At 35.8% G+C, this 25114-nt stretch overlaps 1 protein-coding gene across 2 annotated transcripts in view; it reads left to right on the top strand.

Annotated features, from left to right (window-relative positions):
- LOC124612792 overlaps positions 1-23517 on the top strand; it is a 29727-nt gene extending 6210 nt beyond the window's left edge. Inside the window, exons 3-5 of one of the 2 annotated variants that reach the window (XM_047141194.1) lie at positions 2552-2681; positions 15487-15627; positions 22565-23517. In XM_047141194.1, the coding sequence (XP_046997150.1) occupies positions 2552-2681; positions 15487-15627; positions 22565-23161 (868 nt within the window). In that variant the 3' untranslated portion in view covers positions 23162-23517. The remainder of the gene's footprint in view (positions 1-2551; positions 2682-15486; positions 15628-22564) is intronic. The other variant, XM_047141193.1, reaches the window with a different exon arrangement.
- The last annotated feature ends 1597 nt before the right edge of the window (positions 23518-25114 follow it).

Below are 25114 nucleotides of genomic sequence, written 5' to 3'. Positions count from 1 at the left end.
GTGCAGTGGTGGTCAGTATGGTATCAGGTTAATCAGGCATAACATATTACACACTAAACTGCAGAAAGACATAAATTTTAATTAGTTAACAATTATTTTAATTATTAATGAACATCATCTTAGATGTATTATTACACATTTGTTGTGCAGTGACCAATTTCGTTCTTAGAACATCTTCAGGTTGCCAAGTTGCGCTAAAGTAATGACATAAATAGTCTGGATGTCATATGTAATGTGAAAGACCAAATTCAGGAACAATGGTCACAAACATTTTCATGACTAGCTGGTGGAGGTATGGCGACCAGGCACTTGTAAGCAGCATGCCAGGCCTGCTCCCCATACTTCCACCAGGCAGTCAGCAGAAGATTTGTGGTAATTATTTCTGGATCTGGTCTTTCACAGTGCACATGACAACCAGACTGTTCACATCATGACTTTAGCACAGCTTGACAACCTGAAAATGTTCTAAGAAGGAAACTGGTTATAGCATGATAAATTTGTGATAATACAGCTAAGGTGGTTAAATTAGTATCAGTTGGGGTGTTCAATGTGATCATTATTTACTAACAATTATAAATGCTGTATACATAGCAATCTGTCTTTCTGGATTGATTTAAACTGGTAAGATAGATGAATGCCAAATTAAAATTCACTGAAAGAATTCTAAGGAATTGTAACTCACCTACAAAGGAAAGTAGCTTATAAAATCCTTGTTATATGCATCCTCGAGCACAGTTCATCCTCCTGAGATCATTATTAAGTAGGTTTTGCAGATGATTTAGAGAAAATGTATTTCATCATGGATTTAAGTAAATAAGGAAGTCTAACAGACCTGCTCATTCACTTACAGTGTTCTCTCCTGCACACGCCAAATGAGACATGCAGTTATAGTTGTAGATATGTGTGCAACTTGGAGAGTACACTGTAATGAATAATTGGCTCTAATCGACAGTATTGCAAAATCTTCCACTGTCAGCTAGCATTGCAAACAGTCAATGACTAAAGGCATATTTATTTCCTGGCTTAATTATGCAGTTGTAGCACCCTTTTATAAAAAGTTGAGGCAGACAAACCTCATCTAGTTAGGTATAATTTTTATCTTTACACCATATTGATCTAAGTGCAGTGGATTTACTTTAATAGTTCATTTTTTTCATCCCTTTATTTTGAGCTTCTGTTATGAAGACTTCACTTAATTTGGTGGTCAATCACTGGATATGAACATTCTCTCCCCCCTCCCTCTCTCATGAAAACTGTTGTCAGTGGGTTGGTTAGTTTGTTTCTTTCATGCTTAATCACACTCCAAATTGCCTTTTCTACATTGTTGGAATTTTGAATTTGTTGTGCATGGTACATGGTTTTTATGTTTTTGGTGATACTGAAGAATTTGCCAAACGGCATTTTGTGAATTCTTCATGGCATAATATTCCTCAATCCCAAATGTTAAATACACTATGTCTCCATTTGTGTTTATCTTTGGTCCATTGCAGAGCCAAACTGGAATCATTGAGTAGTACACATATTTTTGGAAATAATTCAATTACATCTGATGTGGGTTCCATAATGTACTTTCCATTTTTCACCCTGCAAATTCTCCTTCAATAGTGCAAACATTTACAGTTCTGGGAAATTTTAAATTTTCCATTCTCAGTTGAACATGATTTATGGAGATACTTTATTGTTGGTATTAGACCTTCATGGTCGTGTAGACAATTTATTATGCAGCTCACATCTGTTTTATGAAAGACAGTTGTATTTAGAAATAAATTATCAATCACAGTTGCATGTTGTCTTATTCTTGTTGGGAATGTTACTGTGGCAATTAAACCATGCTGGGCATCAATAACTCAAGGTGCCCTCTATCAGAGCTCTTCGAGATGAAATTGGTGTTGAAATATCTGTACAAAATCATTTCCCACTAATTCTTATTAGCACCACCTCTAAAATTGCATAGCAAAGTTTAAAATGAGGGTGCTACATACTACTAGAACCACCATCTTGTATGTTTCCAATCCAATTTTTAAAATATTAGCACTCAAAGAGTTGTTGAATGCAGTTCTGACTTTTTGTTTTTGTTGGTTTATATTATGATTATGTAAATGGGCTCTCTTATTATAAACTTAATAAAGAAGTGTGATTTAGAATGTAATGCATTATTTTTTGTGTGTTTAATCACCTTGATGTGCCCCTTATGTTGAAATTGTGTACATTTATTGAAACTGATTGATACAGTTCCCTCAGGAACTATGAAACATAGGTAAACCATAATTAAATAATAAACAAAAACTGAGATGTAATAGTCCAACATGTTTACATTTGTAGTTCATTCTGACTCCTGTCACGTTACTCAGAATTAAATGTCGATTTTGCACCTGATGGAGGCAGTGGTTATTTTCTTTAAATAAAATTAACTGCTTGAACATGATTTTTGAAATGCATCAAATTTTCAGTAAACTAAAGGCTAAAATAAGTACATTGACAACAGAATTTTAAGAATGTGAGAAAGAGATGAAACTAGCCATTGTGTCAATGTTGTGAATTGTGTTTGCAGGAAGGATCTGGAAAGTGTTGTAAGCTTAGAGACGTGCGTACATCTCTCAGCTAAAGATGACTTACAGCCTTGCATTCTGGAACTGAGACCAGAGAAACTAAAAATAAAATCATTTGTTATTGTTTCAGAGGTAAGTAACTTTGTCTCAAAGCAAAGTTCTAATGTAACACAGTTATTTCCATGTACAGTTGATACAAAAAAAAAAAAAAAAAAAAAAAAAAAAAACTTGCTGAATACAGCTAATGATTATGGTTGACAACGGATGAGTATCCATATTATAATTACTCTTTGTCTCTTTTTCTACATTTCTGACAATACCACTGTATTACATTTTGTGTTTGTTTAATAACTCTTTCAACCTCTCATTGATTCTGTGGTTCTAAAGGTCTGAAAATTATTTTTTCTAAATATGAAATACTAGAAGCAGTTGAGTTTCTAATGTACACATTATTGTTTAGCTGACCCAAGTGCACTAAGGTGGTGACACAAAGCAACTGGGTATGCCCCACCGTCCGAAGCCATTGCCTGAGTTCCCTCAGTCCATTTCTCCCAATGTTCTCACATTTGCACCAAAGTGGTCACATTCTGAGGAAGAAGTAGGTGATGTCTAGGAGGAGACACGAACTGACAAATGCATGCAAATTGTACTACACAACAGTAATGAAGGAGGAAACAAAATAACAATTCTTCTTAAGAAAACATTCCGTATGGTACCAGAAATGATAGAGGTCATGTGTTAGTAGAACGATGAGAACATCATCATCATTCTTTTTGTTCTATTAAAAATATACTCATTTTTAGAAAAAAACAGTACATCTTAAATGACTAAGGATAGGACATTCATATTCACAAGATTTGTACATTAATATGTTCTGCAGAAATGATTAACATTTGAACCATGTCAGCCCATGGGTTCTATGTCAACATTGATATGCAGTGTAACAACAACTACCGGTGAAATGTGTACATGGGTTTTGTTGTTGCTATAACCTGAAGGTAAAGGACCAGTGTGACTTGAGCAGATGTGCAGGATGCCTCACTGATGTATGCGCGAATTGTACCGTTAAATCAGTGACTTGGAAAGAGAGCGCATTATTGGCATGAGAGAATGTGATGCCTCCATCTGGGATATCACTCCTCATGTGTGATGAAATGTTTCAGCAGTGCAGTGGGTATGTGAGAATGGGTTTGTGGAAGGCTGCACCACCCAGACCACCCCGCCCTTTTACTGACTCCACTCAAAGTATATCCGTTGTTTTAGCACTAAATAAAAAGGATTACTTTCCAAAGCTCTTAAAGTTTATTTGACACCATTGACTGAGTTGGTGAACCAGGCTTGCATGGAAGACACAATGGCTTTCGCTTATGCACATCCTCATGCCTTATTAAACCATATTGCAGATATTCAGACTGGCACTTGGCTAAGCTAACATTCTTTTTGTAAAGTTTTTGTTTCCAATACCAATAAGACCACACTAGGGCACGTTCTTGGCTGGCCGGAATTCTTGATGTCACATTTGTTTGCCTCTAGTTTCCCTCAACACACTCTCAGACATTGTCTAGTAAATATGGAATAGCATGTTAGAAGGAGAACTTAATGTGCCTCATCAAACAACACCAATCAAATGGAAAGAAGCAGTTCTAGGACACACAAAATACATTTGGAAAAAATGTGAGACAAACACATTTGAAAGTCTGAAACAGTGCTCAGTTGCCATAATTTGTAAAAGTGACCACTTGCAAAAAGTGAAAGATTCATTTTTGGCTCTCCTGCGTGGAAAAAAAAAAAATCTAATGGTCACATTGTAACCATACTGCAAATATTGACCACTGTATTATGTACCATGTGCTTTTGCAAACACTGAAGGAAACCGCAATTTTTGCTAACATTACAGGTATCTGGGTTAGTGCTGTCACAAGTCTTAAATGTGTGTTCATTTTATGAATAATAAAGTGCTTCTTCATAAACCAGGAAAAATGTTTATAATAACACATGAAAGACCACAGTGGAACAGAACATGTAAAAAAAATCTCTTGTACCATTACATAATATGTAAAATGCTAGGTTAGAGATACATTTGTTAATAATAATTCCATCTTCAGTCACAGTATTTTAATTTTCTAACTTGACTAAAGCCAGAATTTTATTAATAAATACATCGTAACATAGAAGTTACATTCGCAGACAGACCACAGCTTAATGTCTATGGATAATGCAAAATGATGTTTAATAAATAGAATTATGTTGAATGTTGTCTACAGACATTAAAAAGTGCTCACTATTTTTGTATCAGTGAGCTATTATGACCAATGCTTTAAATATAGTACACAGTCACCCACACATAATCCTAAACCATATTATTATTTTCAGTTCGATAAACTGCCTCTGCACTTTGGAAATGATGCAAGATCAAGTACATAGAATGATTAAAAGTATAAAGAAAGGAAATTTATCTGAAGATCAGAAATCAACATGACTTGATACTTAAGTGATTCACCTGTCTGCCATCTTCCAGATTCTCTTTCCTACATCTACATCCATACTCTGGGACTGCCATGAAGTGAAGTGCGTGGCAGTGTGTCCATCCTGTGGTACCAGTTATTAGGGCTTTTTCCTGCTCCATTCACATATGGAGTGTGCAAAGAATGAGTGTTTAAATGCTTTTGTGCTGTAATTACTCTAACCTTGTCTTCAGTCTTTATGGAGGTAATATTTAGCATACTGTAGTGTATTCCTAGAATCATCATTTAGATCTTGCTCTTGAAACTTTGTTAGTAGGCCTTCTCAGGACAGTTTGCGTCTATAATCAAGTATCTGCCAGTTCAGTTTTTTCAGCATCTCTGTAAGATACTCCAATGGACCAAACAAATGTGTGACCATTCATGCTACACCTCTCTGTATAAGTCCAGCATCACCTGTTAGTTCTGTTTGGTACAGGTCCAACACATTTGAACAATATTCTAGGATTGGTCACAACAGTGATTTGTAAGCAACCTCCTTTGTAGACTGATTGTATTTCTTTAGTATTCTACCAATAAACTGAAGTCTACAACCTGCTAAACCTATAACTGAGCCTACATGATTGTACCGTATCATATCTCAACAAAGTGTTATGCCCACGTATTTGTATGAGTTGACCGCTTCCAGTATTGTCTTGTTGATAATGTAGTAAAGAGATATGATATTTTTGGATTTTGTGAAGAGAATGACCTCCTCCGTGCCAACCAGCATATATATTACAACAAATGGATGTCGAGGATATAGGGTGGTAATTTTGTGGATCACTTCTGTTACCCATCTTTTAGACTGGTGTGGCCTGTGCTTTGTTCCAACTACTTGTGATGTTCGCCGGCTTCATTTCCTCATTGATTCTCCTTGGTGTCAACTTACTGCGTTGCTACATTGGCTGAAAAATAGGGGGTGGAAGTACAACTCTGACTAATGTAAATGATGTAGCTAACAGGTGCACACTTGCGTTTCACAGTTGCTGTTCACAACCCCCCAATAATACACAATTATATGACCAGTGCACTATTGTTTAACTTTCGATAAGCCTCATTAATAGTTTGCAGACAAACATCAACATACTGCTACAATAGTTTACTGTTAAACATCGACGAGCATTAAAAACCTAACCACACATTTCACAGTCTTTCAAATAAGTTGACCAGACACTGTCATTGATTTAATACATGGCCTATTGGTGTAACACTTATATCACAGCTAAGTTGATGCATTGTTGTTGCTCTAACCAACACAGTTTTCTTGTCTGAAATTTGCCCATGGACGACTGTCTTGGCACCAAAAATTGGGCCCTTATATATCCTCACAATAATAGGCACTGAAACTACACATTGTTTGATGTTTAATTTACAGAAATTACAATTTAAACTTATCCCATTCAATTAACTGAATGCATTGAGAACTTCCTTCTTTTTGACATTTTCTTCTACTCTAATTATTTGTTTAAATCATGAAATTAATTGATATAGTTATGCAAACAATACTTTTGAAAAAACTGGTAATTACTTTGGAATTAGTTAAGAGCTGGCTTTGCTAACATGGTTTTGAATAGAGCCAAATAGATATTTTAAGAATACTAATAGTTGTTCCTACAAATGTTTATAATTAGTACAGAATTTATATTTGTTTGTCGGCCTACAATAAAATTTAAGTTATGAAACAATTACCGATTTCACCCTTTAACAAAAGTATTAACTAGGAAAGTCAAAATAAATTAGGAAATTGATGACATACACAAAACTAAGCATAAAATTAGATCTGGTGTTATATTCTTTAAAACTGAATGCCAACATTTCTTTTTTTATGAAATGAAAAAATGAATTTTAAGAAGACAGATGGAAAAACAAGAGGGGAAGTAAAAATATCGCAGCTTGCTTCGTCACATACTGGGCATGTTTTTTTTCCCCCAATGGATCTATGAAAGATTATACATAAAAAAGGGTCTAACTTATTTGCAAATTGGGCATAGAATCTGATACGGATTCCATTGGGCTGTGGAGCTTTTTTCAGTTTTTGCGACTTCTTCTGTTTCTCAACACCACTGACACTAAAATTTCTATCACTCATCTTTGCAGTGGTGTGTGAGTTAAGTCGGGAAAACCCCCTGTGTTTTCATTTGTAAATGAACATTTGAAAACCAGGTTCAGAATTTCTGCTTTTTCTTTGCTATTCTCAGTCTTCTTTTATTAACATTCAGGAATGAGTTTTAGTTTCTCAACGTGTGCAGCATAAATATGAAAATGTTGGTAGATTTTCCCAATTATCTTCTGTATGTTAATGAGTAAGCAGTCTGCAGCTGTCTAGATAAGAATGTGTACAAGATGAGTAGGGGGTTCTGCACATACTAATTTATTTGCACTCTCTTTTGTTTTTAAAAGTAAATTATTTTTATTATTTGTTTTCCTCTCTCCATAACTGGTGTTTGTGTTGGCAGGCAAAAATGCTACTACATTTTTCTCAATGATGAACTTTTACCAGAAAGACTAAGCTGTAGAAAGTCAAATGCTCTGTACTTTTCACACCAGAATTCACTAAATCCAAGGCTCTTCAAGTGGGTCATTTGTCTCAAGTGATACAGTGTGGAAGATGCTGCTGTCTCAACTACCTACATTTTTATTAGATGTTGTACAGAGTGTTTGTAAGTGACTAGTGTGGGGCTTCTGCCAACTTTCAGCTCCATCTGTAACATGGTGTAAATACTGTATTTGATATGTAAGAAGATCCTTGACGGCTCGCAGTGATGTTGCCAGCTTTCAACTGTGAAGGGCTGACAGCTGAATGTGAAAACAGTAACTGGCGACAGTGCTGCGATGAGATTGGGCATTGTCCTGGAGATTTTCACAAAATATGTTGTGTTATTGGTTGAGGTAGTTGTGGGAAGCTGCTGCGCCCAGGCCACTGCAACAGTCAGGGATCAACTTACGACAACTCAACTATAGAGCTGTTTTTGCAAAGGTCACTTTTTCAGGACTGGAAATGGGTGGAAAAAAATCATCAAGTTCTCCCAGCCATTCCTTCTGGTCTAATGAGAGCATCAATCCTCTGACTTGCCATCCTGGCAACTTTTTTGCACAGGATTCACAAATAAAATAAATGATTATCAGAAAGCAACATCTCGTCAAACATGCTGCAAAATTGTCTCATCACAAATTTTTCCCAAATTATAACGAGAAATAGGTACTGAATGAAAGACACTGGGAACAAGATATGTGCTCTTTCAGGTCAAGAGGAATGGCGTGACAAACTTGATGATTTGTTTGTACACTTCCATTTCCATAGGAAGTGGCCCTTGTGAAAATGGCTCAAGATTGTACACAACGTTACAGATGAAGCTGAATGTTGGCAGAATTTGTGCAGGTCCCGTCAGTACATTCTGTACAGATCTGAATAAAATTAACCCTTGCAGTACCAAGAGAGGGTACTTTATGCCCACCTTTTCAGAATATTGTATTCTAGTCCTGTACCTTATATTTTAAAATTTGGAAAAAATTATTATTGTTAGTGATTTCTCCTACTAGATTCCATGATTGTTTTAAATTTTTCTGTAAAATTTAACACAAATTTGCCTTAGTAGTGGACGTTACTTTTCACAACAAATGTCATATTCAAGTTTCCTGGTTCAGGATCCTCCTTACACATAAACATATCGTCATAAAGTATGTTGTGAATAAAGGTCAATGACAGTTAATAAAATTTGTATTTTTAAAAAATTTTTTGATGTTATAAAGTACTGGCCCATGGTAGTACACATTACCAAAAATGCATTGATATTGCTAAGATTGTTGTAAAAGATATTTTCGGGCTCTGGACCCTCCTTACACCTCAGTACATATTTAAAAAGTATGTTGCCTGTAAAAGTTAAGAACAATTAATGATTTTTTTCCATGGTAGTCATGAAGTACCCACCCCCCGCACTCCCACAGGTAGTAAATGTTATGGAAAATCCATTGTTATTGCTGGGGTATAACAGTGTTGAGCTAGGACCCCAGGGCACTTGACATGGCTTGTCTATGTTTCTGAATGATAAAACCCAACATGTTAACAAATCTGTTTGAAATTCTTGTGGCTGGATGGATCAGTTGTTGATGAAATGAAATACAGTTTACACTACTAGTACAGTATTGACCACTAAAGTTGTCACACTGCCTCTACACTTAGTTGAAAATTCATGTAGTTCTTTTTTTAAGTTCAAAACAATGAGCTGTGCTATATGATCCACTTGTGTGTTTGTATCTGTCCAAATAATTTTTAACAATGACAATTTTTGACAATTTAATGTAACTACATAGATAAGACGAGTGGGCATAGGCAGAGGGTGTATACCAGCAACACATGATATCATGTTGCAGAGTACGCTGTACAACATGACTGAAGCAACGAAACAAAAATTTGTCCGTTTTTGTGAAGAAAAGATCCTATCAGGTCAGGTAATTAGTTAAAAAAATAGTGAACAGATGCATACTACATGAAAATTTGAAATGTTTAGCTGTCCAGAAAAAAAGATTCAGGGCACCAGAACCATTTGTTAAAGATAGGGACTGTTCTGTATGACCAATATTATACACAATCAACACACTGTAATTAAATAGTATAAATTAACTGTGAAGTGACAGAACCAGAAAATAGATTTTTATATTACTGTATTTACTCGAATCTAAGCCGAACTTTTTTTCCGGTTTTTGTAATCCAAAAAACCGCCTGCGGCTTAGAATCGAGTGCAAAGTAAGCGGAAGTTCTGAAAAATGTTGGTAGGTGTCGCCACAACTAACTTCTGCCGTCAAATATATGTCGCGCTACACAGGTATGCATTGCAGGCACAAATATAAATACTGGCGCCAAAACCTCTGCGTCAGTAAATAAATTAAAAGGTGGAAGAATGTAAACATTAGCCCATGTATTCTTTAGTGTTTGCTGCTATTTCATTTAAATCCTGCCTGCCTAATAAACTACGAAACTAGAACAGCAAGTCCGCAGCTCGTGGTCGTGCGGTAGCGTTCTCGCTTTCCGCGCCCGGGTTCCTGGGTTCGATTCCCGGCGGGGTCAGGGATTTTCTCTGCCTCGTGATGACTGGGTGTTGCGTGATGTCCTTAGGTTAGTTAGGTTTAAGTAGTTCTAAGTTCTAGGGGACTCATGACCATAGTTGTCAAGTCCCATAGTGCTCAGAGCCATTTGAACTATTTTTTAGAACAGCAAACGCTGAAGAATATACATATCATGTCATGTTTATATTCGTATTATTCTTATGCTGAATGAATAGTGATACAGTCAGAAACTAAGCACGGAAACTGACTAGATTTTTAAATCTAAGATGACCCTAATTTCTGTGCACAGTGTAATGTACTAAAGAGTCGTCTGCAAAGATTTTCAAATGGAGAAAAATTTTCGCTAAACTCTCGTTCAGAACATCTTCTATCATACGCAGTGTATTATTTGGTTCTTGTTGATCATTATCAAAGAAAGCAGCAGTTGTAGTAACAACAAATAGCAGACTCGCGCCATTGTTTTGCTTATGAGACAATTCCTCTCTCTCTTTTTTTTTTTAAATTGTAAGCCGCGGTAGCGCGCACAAAAGCAAGCCTTGCCGCGAGCGGCGACAGGTCGTAAACACGCATTATCAGAATGTAAAAAACAATGCATGACACAGTACAAATAAACACCTATAACAAAGAGAACGGCACTTATCAGATCAAAGCAAAATAAGCAATCGATTCAAACCAGACGAAGCACGCAAAAAAGGAAGGGTACCCGTATAAATACGGACGGAGCGCCTGACACACAGCAATGGCTACCTGGTAAAGTTTTTTTTTAACTGTTAAGCTTACGACTCGAACCAAACTACTGTAGCTGTATCTTCATCCATTTGACCTCAATTGTGTTTCACGTTACAATGGACCACTGTTTTTCGATTTGGAGGGGCGGTCTAAAACTTTTCTCTCACCTTGAATTTCGAGTCTCAAATTTCAGGAGCGGCTTAGATTCGGGAATTTTTTTTTTCGTTGATTTAGAATCTCATTTTTCAGGTGCGGCTTAGATTCGAGTAAATACGGTAATGACAGTTGAAGATGACTGAACATTCAGAAAAAAATTAAGATTAAAAATTGCCTAGAGTACTTTTGGTGAACTAAATTGAGTTCTTAAAACATAACACCAATTTGTAAAAAGGAAAGTTTTGTGTTGTGGCCTGATACAAGCCAGGCAAGCTACTGCCACAAAGTACATAGCATGTGGAAACCAAGCAATTGGAATTCCAGTTAGAAATCAAGGTTCAGAATGTATGGTTACAATTGTATTTGAGAATCAGTATACTAAGCTTCTGTAGCAAGATATGAACTATGAATACAGCCACTGGGAAGTATATTTATTTCCCATAGTGAGCCAATGTAGCATGTTTGCTGCAACCCCTACAGTCACAGCACCTGACAGTAGATTTATCTGTCACACAGATAATACTACTGCCACCACAGAGTGGTGGGATGTTAGAGAAAGTTTCAGTCATTGGGTATTTCCAGTTTTGACTTACAGAGGTGCATCTTGGAACTGTTGGGACAGACACATAAACAAATAAAAGGGTCGAGGAGCACAACTTCTGATTCTGAACTTAACACACCATGATAAAAACACGTGAATTTTCACCTAAGTGTAGAGATGATAGCAGACCTGCTACAAATGTACATGCCAAAAATCTGTTAGCACAGTATACAAACTCAAATTTATTTATAGTACCCAGTAATGATGTTCTGAAGCATGAAAAGAGTGTAAAAACTGTGATAGTTGTGTGGGATTGTCAGTGCTGTGAAGTTAGTTTTCTGAGAAATATTTTGATATCTAGCATAACAAAATAACTTCTTTTTTTACAGCCTATGGTATAATTTTGTTTTATTTAGCTGGAAATATCTTCAGAGTATGAACATTACTGAGGAGCATAATCCATGGGGTATGTCAAGAGTGTGCACATATTGATTTTGTATCTTGCTGAATGTTGCATAACAGAGAGAAGATGTAAGACTCAATGCAAAAACCAGCATCCTAGTTGTCATACCGCAAGAAACCACAGAACCACAGATAATGGTTGGAATATACCTATAGGACTCTTTAAGCACAACACTGGGCACTTATGACCATCGCTGTTTTGCGCCATAAAACCACAATAAAAAAACACATTAGTCATCCATTCTCTCTCTCTCTCTCTCTCTCTCTCTCTCTCTCTCTCTCTCTCTCTCTATATATATATATATATATATATATATATATATATATACAATAGAAAAAAAAAACATTCCACATGGGAAAAATATATTAAAAAAATGGTGTGACTTACCAAGCGAGAAAGCGCTCGCAGATAGACACAATAAAAAACACACACACAAATTTCAAGCTTTGGCAACCCACAGTTGCTTCATCAGGAAAGAGGGAAGGAGAGGGAAAGATGAAAGGATGTGGGCTTTAAGGGAGAGGGTAAGGAGTCATTCCAATCCTGGGAGCCGAAAGACTTACGTTAGGGGGAAAAAGGGACAGGTATAGAGGCGCGCGCGCGCGCGCGCGCGCACACACACACACACACACACACACACACACACACACACACACACACACAATCTTTCTTTCCACGAACAATACGAGACTGGAATAGAAGGGAGAACTGATAGATGTACTCAAGGTACTCTCCGCCACACACCATCAGGTAGCTTGCGGAGTATGGATGTAGATGTAGATGTAGATGTAGATGAATCCAAAAAATGATGAAGAAGCAGAGATTGTTGCACACTCAGTTCAAAAAAGATCGCAGATATGTTGACAGGCAGAAGTTAATAGAAATTTGTGCATCTGTAAAAGGATTGATGCATAAGCATACAGCAGCTTCCATCATCATAACTTAGAAAAAAATATTGCCAAGAATATGAGAAAATTCTGGTCTTGCATAAAATCACCAAGCAAGCGGAAGGCTTATATCCAGTCACTCCTCAACAAGTGTGATGTAGCAATAGAAGACAGCAAAAGAAAAGATGAAGTTTTAAATTTCACATTTAAAAAATCATTCACACAGAAGAGAGTAGAATATCATCAGGAGTACCCCCAGAGAAATGTGGTAGAACCACACTTGTTCTCTATATACATAAATGATGTGATGGTAAGGATGAATTGCAAGCCGCAACTGTTAGCTAATGATGCAGTAGGGTACGGCAAAATGTTATTGGTGGGTGACTGTAGAATGATACAGGATGACTTATAGAATTTTTTATTTGGTGTGACGACTGGTAGCTTGCTTTAAGTGCACGAAAATGTAAATTACAAGCAGACAACTAGGAAAGACAATGCTGTAATATTCTAAAGCAATATTAGCAGTGTGCTGCTTGACACATTCATGTCGATCAAATATCTAGGCATAATGTTGCAAAGTGATACAAAATGGATGGAGCACATAAGGTCGGTAACGGTGAAGGCCAACAGTAGACTTTGGTATATTGGTAGAATTTTGGGAAAGTGTAGCTCATCTGTAATGGATACAACAGATGAAACACTAGTGTGGTCAGTGCTTGAGTATCGTAGTGTGTTTGGCATCCACAGCAGATCAGATTAAGGGAAGACATCAAAGCAACTCAGACATGTTGCTAGATTCATTGCTGGTAGTCTGATCAACATTCGAGTGTTGGAGAGATGCTTCATGAACTCAGGTGGGGATCATTGGAGAAAAGATGCCTCCCCCCCTTAAAAAAAAAAAAGGACCTATTAAAGAAATAAGAGAAGTGGCATTTGTGACTGACTAGAGGATGATTCTGCTACTGCTAAGGTACTTTTTGTGCAAGGAGTGCAATTCAAGATAAATTAGGACTCATAAAGAGGCATATAGATAGTCTCGTTCCCACACACCTTTTGTGAGCGGAACAGGAAAGGGAGTGGTTAGTAGTGGCAAAAGGTACCCTGTACCATGCACTTTTTTTGGTGGAGTATTTATGTAGATGAAGGTGTAGGAAAGCTGATGGCAGCGTAAGAGTAATTGAGTATCACACTAAGCAATGCATCTTGCTTTGCAACCTGGCATTGTTCTAGCAGATAGAGGAGGTATTCTATTGCAAGGCATGTTTGCATTGGATCAGATGCAGCCCCTGATATATATTTGCCACCATCTCTTTAGTGAGCTGTACAGAAACCTGTGAGATTATGTGCTCAAATTTATTTGCTTACAAGCCTGCAGGTGACCTGTATTTTTGGCGAGACAGTGCAACACCCAGTTATTTCCAAAATATGTCAGAATTGTTTGGGGAGAACCCCACAGTCAGAAGGGTGTTTGTAAAGCTGCTTGTTTCACCTGATTTCAAATCTATAGTGTTTCTGAGGAGAGCCATTGAGTGAGATGTATGTCTCTTGGATCCAGCTCCAACCACATCCAAATACTTTTTCTGTCTTGTAGAATATGTACCGTAGCATGTTGCAGTTTTCATGAAAGCAGAATTGTTTTTACGTGTTATTGGAGAGATCTAATTCAATTGCTGATGAGTGTAACAGGGTACACACTGCTTATACATTCATGTGTCCCATACTTTTCACTCACTGGGCAAAATAGAAAATCCTGTATTATGCTTTGGTGGGTATAACTTTGTGATTGACATTTGAGCGAGTTGAGTTGTAGGAGCCATCTCACAGCCAATTCTGAAGGTATGTGCAGAGTATCATTAAGGATGGATAGCTGCACACCAGCAAGAGTGACCCCACCACTGCAGTCTGTCAGTTGCAGATGTCATTAACATTAAATCACTTACTGAACTTATCAAGAATTTGCTGTTATTGTTTGTCTGGCTCACTCCTGCAAATTCTTCGGTATCTAACAGTACCTGCAGCAGTAGAGTAGTAACATCCTTACACACACAACTTTCATAGCAGTTTTTAAGCTTTTGTTATATATTTCATTATCTCATTATCAGCAACAAAACCAACACAACACTACACAGTACATGCATTCACCCCATAGGATGCAAGCATCTGTTAGTGGTGTCAGCTATGAAGGCATGCATCAGGCTGTGACTCAGAAGAGGAAATAAAATAAAATTGTAATATTTATTGAAAGGTATTTTTTTGATTTGGTTTGATTTGATTTTTTATTGGTCCAGTTTTATCATACAGCACAAATTGTACAATTGATATTGGAAAGATGTTCTAATGGTTCTCAGTGTAAAGGAACTTACCAAGTATGTGACTTATATTCTTAAATCTTCCCAATTCCACTGACTCTTGCAGTTGGTTGCAGAGAAAGAAATTACTGAATACCGGATTGAAAATAAGATGTGGAGAAAAAGTACAGCTTATAAACTGTTGATTATGCCTCATGCATTTAAACATGAAATTCATAATAGCCAATTCTGTGAAATCTGAAGAGCTACACAATTTAGTGAATGAATTTGTTTGTTGTTTGCAGGCAAGAATTGTGGAAATTTATGGAAATTGTGGGGAGTATATTTTAACAAGTCATGGTGACTTTTTTGATGAATGTCAAGATTTAGTTGTCTTTGTGATAGAAGTGAAGCTTCCTCAGCCCTCTCAGGAGTGTACAATTAAGGTAAGTTATTTTCATTTTTTGTATATTTAGTACTTTATCATTTTTTAACTTCAGGTATCACAACCTTATGGTCCGTTTAGTAGTGTAAAAGCTGATTCTTTAAATGGAAAAATGTTGATTTAAAGAGCTTCAGTGAAATACAGTGTTTCAGAATACCACTGCACAAAATCTTCAAGATGTAGAGAAAACACACGTCAGTGAATAGAGCATCTCCCCAAATTTTAAACTTATTTACAGGTGCTGAATGTGGGCACCATTTGTGACTTGGCAAATGTCTGTATGGTAGTCAAACTCTTTCCACACACATTGCAGCATTACAGCTTGGGAACCATGTCCAGTCCAATGCTGAGGCAATTTAGCATTATGGTTATCACAGATTTGTGGAAGACAGTGATGTATTAAAAAAAAAAAATACACGACGGTGAACCCCAACCATGAAAAGTAAATCAAAGAGAAAGTGTGGTGGAGCATTGTCATTGTGTGAAATGAAGTCTTCACTGTCTTGCTGTAACTGTGGCGTAAGGCATTGCTGCTGCATGTCAAGGTACACTAAACCAGTCACATTTTTATACACAAAGAAATAGACCCATAAACTTTTGAAGAAAAAATTATTCAAAAATACGTTAACTGTAGAATACTCATGAATGTGTTTCACACTATCATGTGAATGTTTAATGCCCCCAGCAAGCACGGCATGATGATTCACCTTCCAGACACATGAAACATGAATTTGTCACTGAAAAACAACTTCTGTGGAAAACTGTCTTCCTCCAGTAGCAGCAATTGTGATAGAACAAAGCTCATTGTCCTGAGCTGTTATGGTTTTACGTATGGATGTTTGCTGGATTGTGCCAGAAGGTTGACTGCAGTATCTGTTGTCCTGTGCTCACACATGTTGTCAACTTCTTTGGACTCCTGATGAATGACGCCATGATCTCTGGTGATTGACTGGGTGGCCTGTATTCTTTGCACTACATAAGTAGCTATACTCATGAAACATGTACCACTGATAAATTGTTCTGTCTGTTGGAGTTTTTATCTGATACTGGGTATGAAATTGTTGCTGAATGATCAAATGACACATTTAGTGAATTCATGGACACTAGATGCGCACATTTCTCAGTTATATACTGTGTTCTGATAAGTCTACTCCCTAGTGGTGTGCTTAATAACAATCAAAACTTGGAAAGATGCTCTACCCATTGATATGTGTAATTTTTCTGTGTATCTTGTACTTTTCATGCAGTCATCTTCTGAAACAGAGGTACTTATGGATAACCCTGTATTTTCCATGCTTTTTTATTTTAAAAACTTGTAGTGAAGCAATAAAAATTTTTAGAAGTTATAAGTGAAGTATATGTTCATATACTAGTGGAGGGTGTACATAGACATGTACCTAGATTAGGTCATTGATGAAACCCTTACAGCTAAGAAGTTGTGTTAACAGTCAGCATCAGCATCACCATCATCACAGTAATGACACTGACAAGTAATGAATAATAATAATATAGGAAAGAATATCCTTCATTTTATAAATCTTAATGTTAGGCAAATGAATTGGAAACATCTTGACAATTGCCTATCAATAAAAATAATCAATTTATAAAAAATAATTTAACTGGACAGATAGAAAATCTACTCACCATGTGGCGACACGAGTACACACTTACATAGGAATTAAAGTTTGCAAGCTTTTGGAGCCAATGGCTCCATCTTCTGGCAGAAAGGTTGAAGGGGAAGGAAGAGGAGTGAAGGAAAATGACTGGTTAGGCTTAGGAAAAGGGGTAGAGCTTAGAAAAGTCATATAGAAGCCCAGGTCAGAGGATACTTACTGGGATGAAAAGGAAAGACTGTTTCCTTTTCGTCTCATCCCTTCTTGCCCTCTCATCCTGTCCAGTAAGTCTCCACTGACCTGGGATTCTGGGTGACTTTTCTGAACTCTGCCCCTGTTCCTAAACCTCACCAGCCCTTTTTCCTTCACCCACTTTCCTTTACCTTCAACCTTTCTGCCAAAAGAAGGAGCCATTGTCTCTGAAAGCTTGCAAACTTCAATACCTTTGTATGTATGTTCTCCTGAGTAGATTTATCTGTCCAGCTACATTATATTGACAATTGCCTAAAATGGTATGAAAAGAGAGTAAAAAAAAAATTTTAAACACAAATTGGGATGGTTGAGTCAATTGATCAACCCTTATCTGTACAAAAACAGTTTTCCCAGCTTTAATTTAATTTGATTGGTTTACAGTTACTGTAACACAATCATATGGACCTGGAATAGTCACATCCCTTATTTCGCTTGATCTGTACAGTTGTTCTTCTCAAGAGCTGTTTTGCTTAGTGTTTGTCACTTTTTAGTATGGGACATAAGACTAATGTGTACTGTGGCTATAGTGAATGGCTAATTTGTGTGTCAGAATGTTGTGTATAAATGTAATATCACCAATTCTGCTACAGAGCTGAATTTGTTGAGGAATGACAAAGAAAAGGATAGAATATTATGTGATGTAGTTCTGAACTGTCACTGATAGTGGGGGACTAAACAGTCACTGAGCGCACAAATCATTAACATCTCAATGTTACATTACATTAGTACTTGTTCCATAGATCATGAGTAGGATTTTGTGTAATGATGTGGAATGTGTCAGTCTAACATAAGTTTTCTTTTCACAGTATAACCTTTTTTCCTTAAATACTATTTCGTATTTAAAAATTTATCTGTTGAGTAGGAGGAGTTGGCATTCAGAAATTCTTTTAATTTGTTTTAGAATGCTGGTTGACTGTCAGACTTTTAATGCTATTTGGCAAATGACCAAAGATTTTTGTGGCAGCATAATTCACCTCTTACTGTGCCAAACTCAGATTTAATCAGAAATTCTGAAGATAATCCTTTCTTCTAGTGTTGTAACTATGCTTTTTGCTATTATTTTTGGATTTGGATAGGTTATTAATAACAAATTTCATAATTGAGTATATGTATTGCGAAGGTACTGTGAATATTCTGAGATCCTTAAATAAATGTGTGCAAGGTGACCTTGGGTGGGCTCCAGCTATTATTTTGATTTCGAGCTTTTTCTCTTAATGATGAATTATCACAAAATATGATGCCAGATATGTCTATCACAAAAATGTGCAATAACCCTAATAGCATAAGTAGCTGAACCTAAACATTTCAGCAGATCATCAATGTGTTTCTTCCAATTAAATGTCTCATCAATGCACAAACCCAGAAATTTTGAATTTTCTGCCTTACCAATGGTGTTACGCTATTTATTGTACGGAACTATATATACCGTGTTTTCTCAAAATTTAGTGAGAGTCTATTTGCAGAGACCACTTAATAATTTTCTGAAACACATTATTTACAAATTCCTCAGCTAATTCTTTCTTGTTGGGTGTGATTACTATCCTTGTATTATCAGCTAAAAAACTAGCTTTACGTCTTCATGAATATAGAGCGGAAGTCATTAATATATATTAAGAACAATACAGGCCCAAGACTGAACCATGTGGGACACTATTCTTGATATCTCCACAGTTAGGACTCTGCTGATTTTTGCAGACTCTCTATGCTGTTAACTTCAGCCTTCTGAATTCTTCCACTTAAATATGAATTAAACCATTTGTGCACTGTCCCACTCATACCAGAATACTTTAGCTTATTTAAAAGAATTTCACAGTCAAAAGCCTTTGAGAGATCACAAAAAATCCTAAAGGGTGATGTTCAGTTATTCAGAGCCTTTAATGTTTGATCAGTGAAATATATATAGCATTTTCTGTGGAAAAACCTTTCTGAATACCAAATTGACACTTTGTTAGTACTTAATTTTTACAAATATGTGAGGCTGCTCTTGAATAAATTACTTGTTGAAGAATTTTGGATACAGCTGTCAGAAGTGAGATTGGGTGGTGTGGTTAGCATCAGACCTATCCCCTTTTTTATGCAATGGTTGAACACTAGCATATTTCAGTCTATCTGGAAAATGACCTGTTTCAGTGAGCTATCACATATTTGGCTGAGAATCCAACTTACCTGCTAAGAACAAGCTTTTAACACACTGTTGAAAATGCTATCAAGTCCATGTTAGCTTTTATTTTTGAGTGAATTTGTTATTTTTCTAATTTCAGTAGGAATGGTGGGTTGAATTTCAATTTCATCAAATTGCGCAGGTATTGCTTTTTCCGTACACAGCCTTCCATTTTCTAATGAACAGCTGGATCTTATTTTCTCTACAACACTTACAAAATGATTACTAAAAATAGTTTCTATTCCTGACTTTTTGTTAGCAAACTTTTCATTGAGCTTGATAGAAATACAGTCGTCCTGTGCTCACGGTTACCCTCTTTCCCTTTTAACAATATTCCAGATTGTTTTAATTTTATTATCAGAGGTGATAATCTCAGATATAGTGCACGTACTTCTGGACTTCTCAGTAACTTTTCTTAGTACAGTGCATTAATTTTTATAATGTTTGACTGTTTTTGGATCATTACTCCTGCTACCTATAAGGTACATTTCCCATTTCTGTTAACAAGATATTTTTATCCCCTTAGTAAGACATTGCATTTTGTATGGTTTCTTACAATTATGTTTCATTGTTTTCTTATGGAAACTGTTTTGAAATATACTCACAAAGGTATTATGAAACAGGTTAAAATTTAAGTTAACATCAAGGTTACTATACAGGTCATCCCAGCCTAACTGTTGCAAGCTTTCCCTAAAATTTACAACTGTTAAATCGTTAATTGAACACACTATTTTAGAGGAACTGTACTGCATTACTGTGAGGAGCTATGTTATATACTGTAACTAGCTGTGCATCATGATGAGAAAGACCATTCTTGGCAGGAAAATGTTTTTTTTTATTAAATTTATTTTGGGCTATAAAAACACTATCGGTGTGCTACTCTCCTGTACTACCTTAGTAGGAAAATCAATAACTGATGTCGAATTAAAAGGACCCAGTAATACTTCAAGGTCATGCTTTCTGTCAGGCTCTTTCAGATAATCTACATTGCAATCCCCACAAACAATACTGTAATTTTCTTTCCTCTGTTTGGTGGATATCGCAACAAAGAATGCAACTTTTTTTGGAAATAGCTGATAATTTCCCAGTTGGCATTTACGTATGGCTACAATTAGAAAAGTACCACTATTTAGTGTAAGCTCACAGGCACATGCTTCTGTATGTTGCTTTATAGAAAATTTTTAGTTTCTATATTTTTCACATTGTGATACATTTTAATATATATGGCAACTCCTCCTCTTTCTATAGTGTCTCTACTCTCATGTGCTGAATAGCTTATACCACTTACATTTACCTTTCCTGTATCTGTGACTAGATGATTTTCAGACAGGCACAGTACATCTATTCTACCCTCAGTTTCTAAATCTTTTAAACAAAGAAGCTCATCTAGTTTGTTCATAGTTAGTGTTAAAAAAATCACGTTTGTAGGTTATGAAATGAAGAAATCACTATATATAGCAGTTTCAGTTATGCTGATGTGATGATTGACAAGTGGAATGTAATGGCTCAGAAATTACACTCACGTGGTTATAAGAATTAGGAGGAATTTTAGCAGTAGATTTAAGGGGCAGGAGGAGGAATCACATTCAGATAACAAAAAAGAAAGTGCAGTTGTACTGGAAGTTGGAAGAGGGGAGTTGGAATAAAAGAAGAAACCTGTGAGCATTGGAATGACAGCTGCAAGAATAAGACAAATTGGTTGCTAGAATACTATATACACATGTGCTAGTACCTGATTGATAACACTCAGTACATGTAATCGAAACAGAATTAGAGTGTTGTAAAACAGGCATCCCAAACTCAGTAGTTTTCCTTCCAGTTTTTGGAAACTGCCATGTTGTTCAATATAATTAAATGATTTATTTAAGCATGTGAAGTATACTCTTTGAAATAATTTGCTCTGAGTGCCAAAAGTTCTCACAGGAACAGCTCAAAATGTCCATACACTTATTCACTTCTCTGAAGTCGTAGTTCTGATATGAAACTCAGCTTAGAGAAAATTCTGGAATTACAAGACAAAAAATATTTTTCCAAAACTGACATTGTGATAGTGAATCCGAAACTTAGTTTGAGCAGTAGATGCAAATAATAAGAATTTTAGTAGAAAAAGGAACTTTGAAAATTCATGGAGGTACAATAAAAATAAAAACCATCATTTTGAAAAAAGTTAAAGGACAAAACAATATTTGTGAAAAAATGAAATATTTTAAATTAATAGAGATTTTGCCATGACACTGTTATGTAAGTAAAGGATATTGTACTTACAGTAATTAGATTGTAAGTGAAAGTAGCGATAAACAGATATTTAGTTCTGTACGATTAGTACTATTTTCATGTAAAATATGATAGGTGTTCTTTATGGAGCAAAATGTCACCAGTTTACCGGTATACAACATTATCTAATAGCAAGATGCCAAACATAGAATTTCAGCAGTGGTGAGATATGTACTTGTCCTTTGCTGAAATACAAACTGGTAGACAAATCATAGAAGAAATAGTTAATTACATAAATATGATACTCCCTTCATCTCACTCTTCTTCTTCTTCTTCTTCTTCTTCTTCTTTAAGATACATTGAATACTGTAAATTTTATTGTAGTCCCATTAATATACTTTAGTTTGTTGTTATTTTTTACCAAGTTTGACAGTAATTATAGCATTGTAGCTTCTGTGTGAGGTAATTCGCATCACATTTAGAGATTTGTACAAAAAACACTTTACAATATAATTTTATTTTTCAGTATAGGTATATTTTTTGTTGCATTATGTTATTGATAAAAGTATTTTTAAAGTTGTGGGAATAACTTAAGCTACCTTTACTATTATTTCAGGTATAACTAAATTTTTTAATTGCTATGTTGTTATCTGTTGTGAACACAATCATTTCACAGTTCATTTTTGCTTGATTTACAGTTTGCCCGCACGAAGGACAAGGAGCAGATGTGGTTGTTTGGAATACACATTTTTGCAGAGAACTGTACAAATCTTACCCCACAAAATACAATTAATTTTCAAAATGTGAATAACATTTTGAAAGAATCTGGACATCAGTTGTCTGAAAAGGCTGAAAAGTATAAAAAGTTATTGCAACTTTATGGTTCCTGCTGGGATCAGAATAAATCCCAAATGAGGCCACCAAATGCACAGAATTTGCTCAAAATGTTTGAAGTTGAGTGTCTATCACAGTACAATCAGATAGGAGCACAAGCAAAAAATGTAACAAGGTGCCTTACAGATATTCTGCCATCATTCAATATCCGACAAAAAGAAAATCCCCCTGCTGCTAGTAGTGAGTGTGCTGAACTGAACTGTAGTGATGTTGCTGTGCAACACCAGTCTTGTGACACTATTACAGAAGACTTGAAATTGTACATCAGTGAACAATGTGATGTCATAGAGAAAAGAATATTATCAAAAGTTGAGGAAAAATTAGAAGAACTAGACAGAAGGCAGAATCAGAAACTCGATAAAATTTTGTGTTTACTGAGTAAACTTGACAGTAACAGCTAGATGCATTACTAACAATATGTGGAAGAGTTGTGTATTTCATTAGAATATCCTCGAATGAAAATGTTACATAGGATTCCTTTAAAGTTACTATTTCTACAGTTTTTTTTTGTTTTGTGCTTAAAAGAATTACAATACAATTAGTGATCTGAAATCAGTGCATTTTTTGTTTTTTGTTACATTACAAAAATGGGAATTACAGTATTACAATTCCAAAGGAGTTCTTAACTTTGTTCTTTAGGTTCTTCTTGCTTTAATGAAATGCAGATAGTGATATTGCAATTTGAATTTTGTATTATGGCCTATGTTTTACTGTTAACAGTTTTGTATTGCAGCTTACTATTCTTAACTGCTACCAGGTAGTAGTGATTAAATATAGTGTTTTGATAATTTTTGTTGTTATTTTATTTGAACCAGTATCATTACAGTTTGTTGTCTGTGTCAATGTCACTTATTGGATCAAAACCGTAAGTATGTATGGTATGTCTTGACAATATAATTGTGTATCCAAGAACTATAGAAGATCATGTTCAATATCTGGGTAAGTATTTAGTAGATTGAGGGTAGCACATCTTACACTTAGTGTGGAGAAATGCCATTTTGCTCAGACACGAGGAAGTTATCTCAGACACATTATCAGCCAAGATGGAGTGAAGGTGGATCCTTGACTTAAATCCACAAACTACTAAACAATTACAGTCAATTATTGGATTCTGCAAATACTGTTGTAAGTTCATGAAGGGATTCACTGAAATTGCACAGTTATTAACTAAGCTCGTATGAAAATGTATTAGTTTTCAGTGAGCAATACAGTATCAACAAGCATTTGAGAAACTCACGGAGATATTAATATCAGATCTGCTATTAATATTTCCTGATTTTGAACAGGAATTCATTCATTCGTGTGGTGCCTCCAGCAGTGCCTTAGGTTGTATTTTAAATCAGAATGTTGATGAAATAGAAAATCTGACAGTGTTTGCCACCAGGCAGCTGAAAAAGGCTGAATCCATTCGACAACTGAAAAAGAAGCATTACAAGTTATTTACGGAATCTCTTATTTTTGCTGCTATTTGTATAGTCAGAAATTCAAAGTGATTACAGGCCACATGACTTTAAAATGGGTATTATGGTTCAAAGATCCATCAAATCAATTAATGAGATAGGCATTAAAATTAATTGTTTGATTATGAAATAATTCATAAACCAGCAGTCAAACACACGAATGCTGGTATCCTAAACAGGAAGAGAGCAGTTTTACAGGTAGTAGATGGAAGCAATGCAGATTGGATAAAGGACCATCAGCTGACACGGAGTGTCAGTTGTTTCGAACACAACCTCAGTTTGAAAAAGATAGAAGGTTGTAGTTCTTGCAGTGTTGAGAATGGAAGTATTACACCAAGCGGATGACCATGTATAAAGTGACGACCATACATTATGTGATTACAGAGGGAAACGAACAATTGAAATATGTGTAGCTGAAAGATTTTAGTGCAAAGCACATCACAGTGACGTAGAACAATACGTAAGGAACTATATCCTGTGTGCACAAGGAGCAGATTGGAGTCACCAGAAAATTCAGTAACAGAGCCTACCTGAAGCTGACAAACCATTTTCTGTGCTAGGACTGGGTGCCTTAGGACCTTGTGATAGAAGAGAAGTGGGTAATACGTATGTTCTTACAATGTTAAATCATTTTTCATGATATTTAGTTATGGTAGCCATCCAAGATCAGAAGGCGAATACAGTAGCACAGGGAATGGTAAATAACTGGTTACTAAAATTTGGCATGCAAGAAAGCATTATTACAGACCAAGGAGCTAATTTAAATCTGAACTAATGATGATTATTGAAAAATAAAAAGAAACAAACTGGCTTGTTCCATACTCAAATGAATGGAGGGACAGAATGAGCTCACCATATTTTATCCAAAATGTTAGCCTATCATGTAAATGCACA

This window comes from Schistocerca americana, chromosome 4 (assembly GCF_021461395.2).
Source record: "Schistocerca americana isolate TAMUIC-IGC-003095 chromosome 4, iqSchAmer2.1, whole genome shotgun sequence".
In the NCBI taxonomy this organism is placed as follows: domain Eukaryota; kingdom Metazoa; phylum Arthropoda; class Insecta; order Orthoptera; family Acrididae; genus Schistocerca; species Schistocerca americana.
The sequence above is the reverse complement of the archived record's forward strand: the minus strand, read 5'-3'. Positions and strand labels throughout refer to the sequence as shown.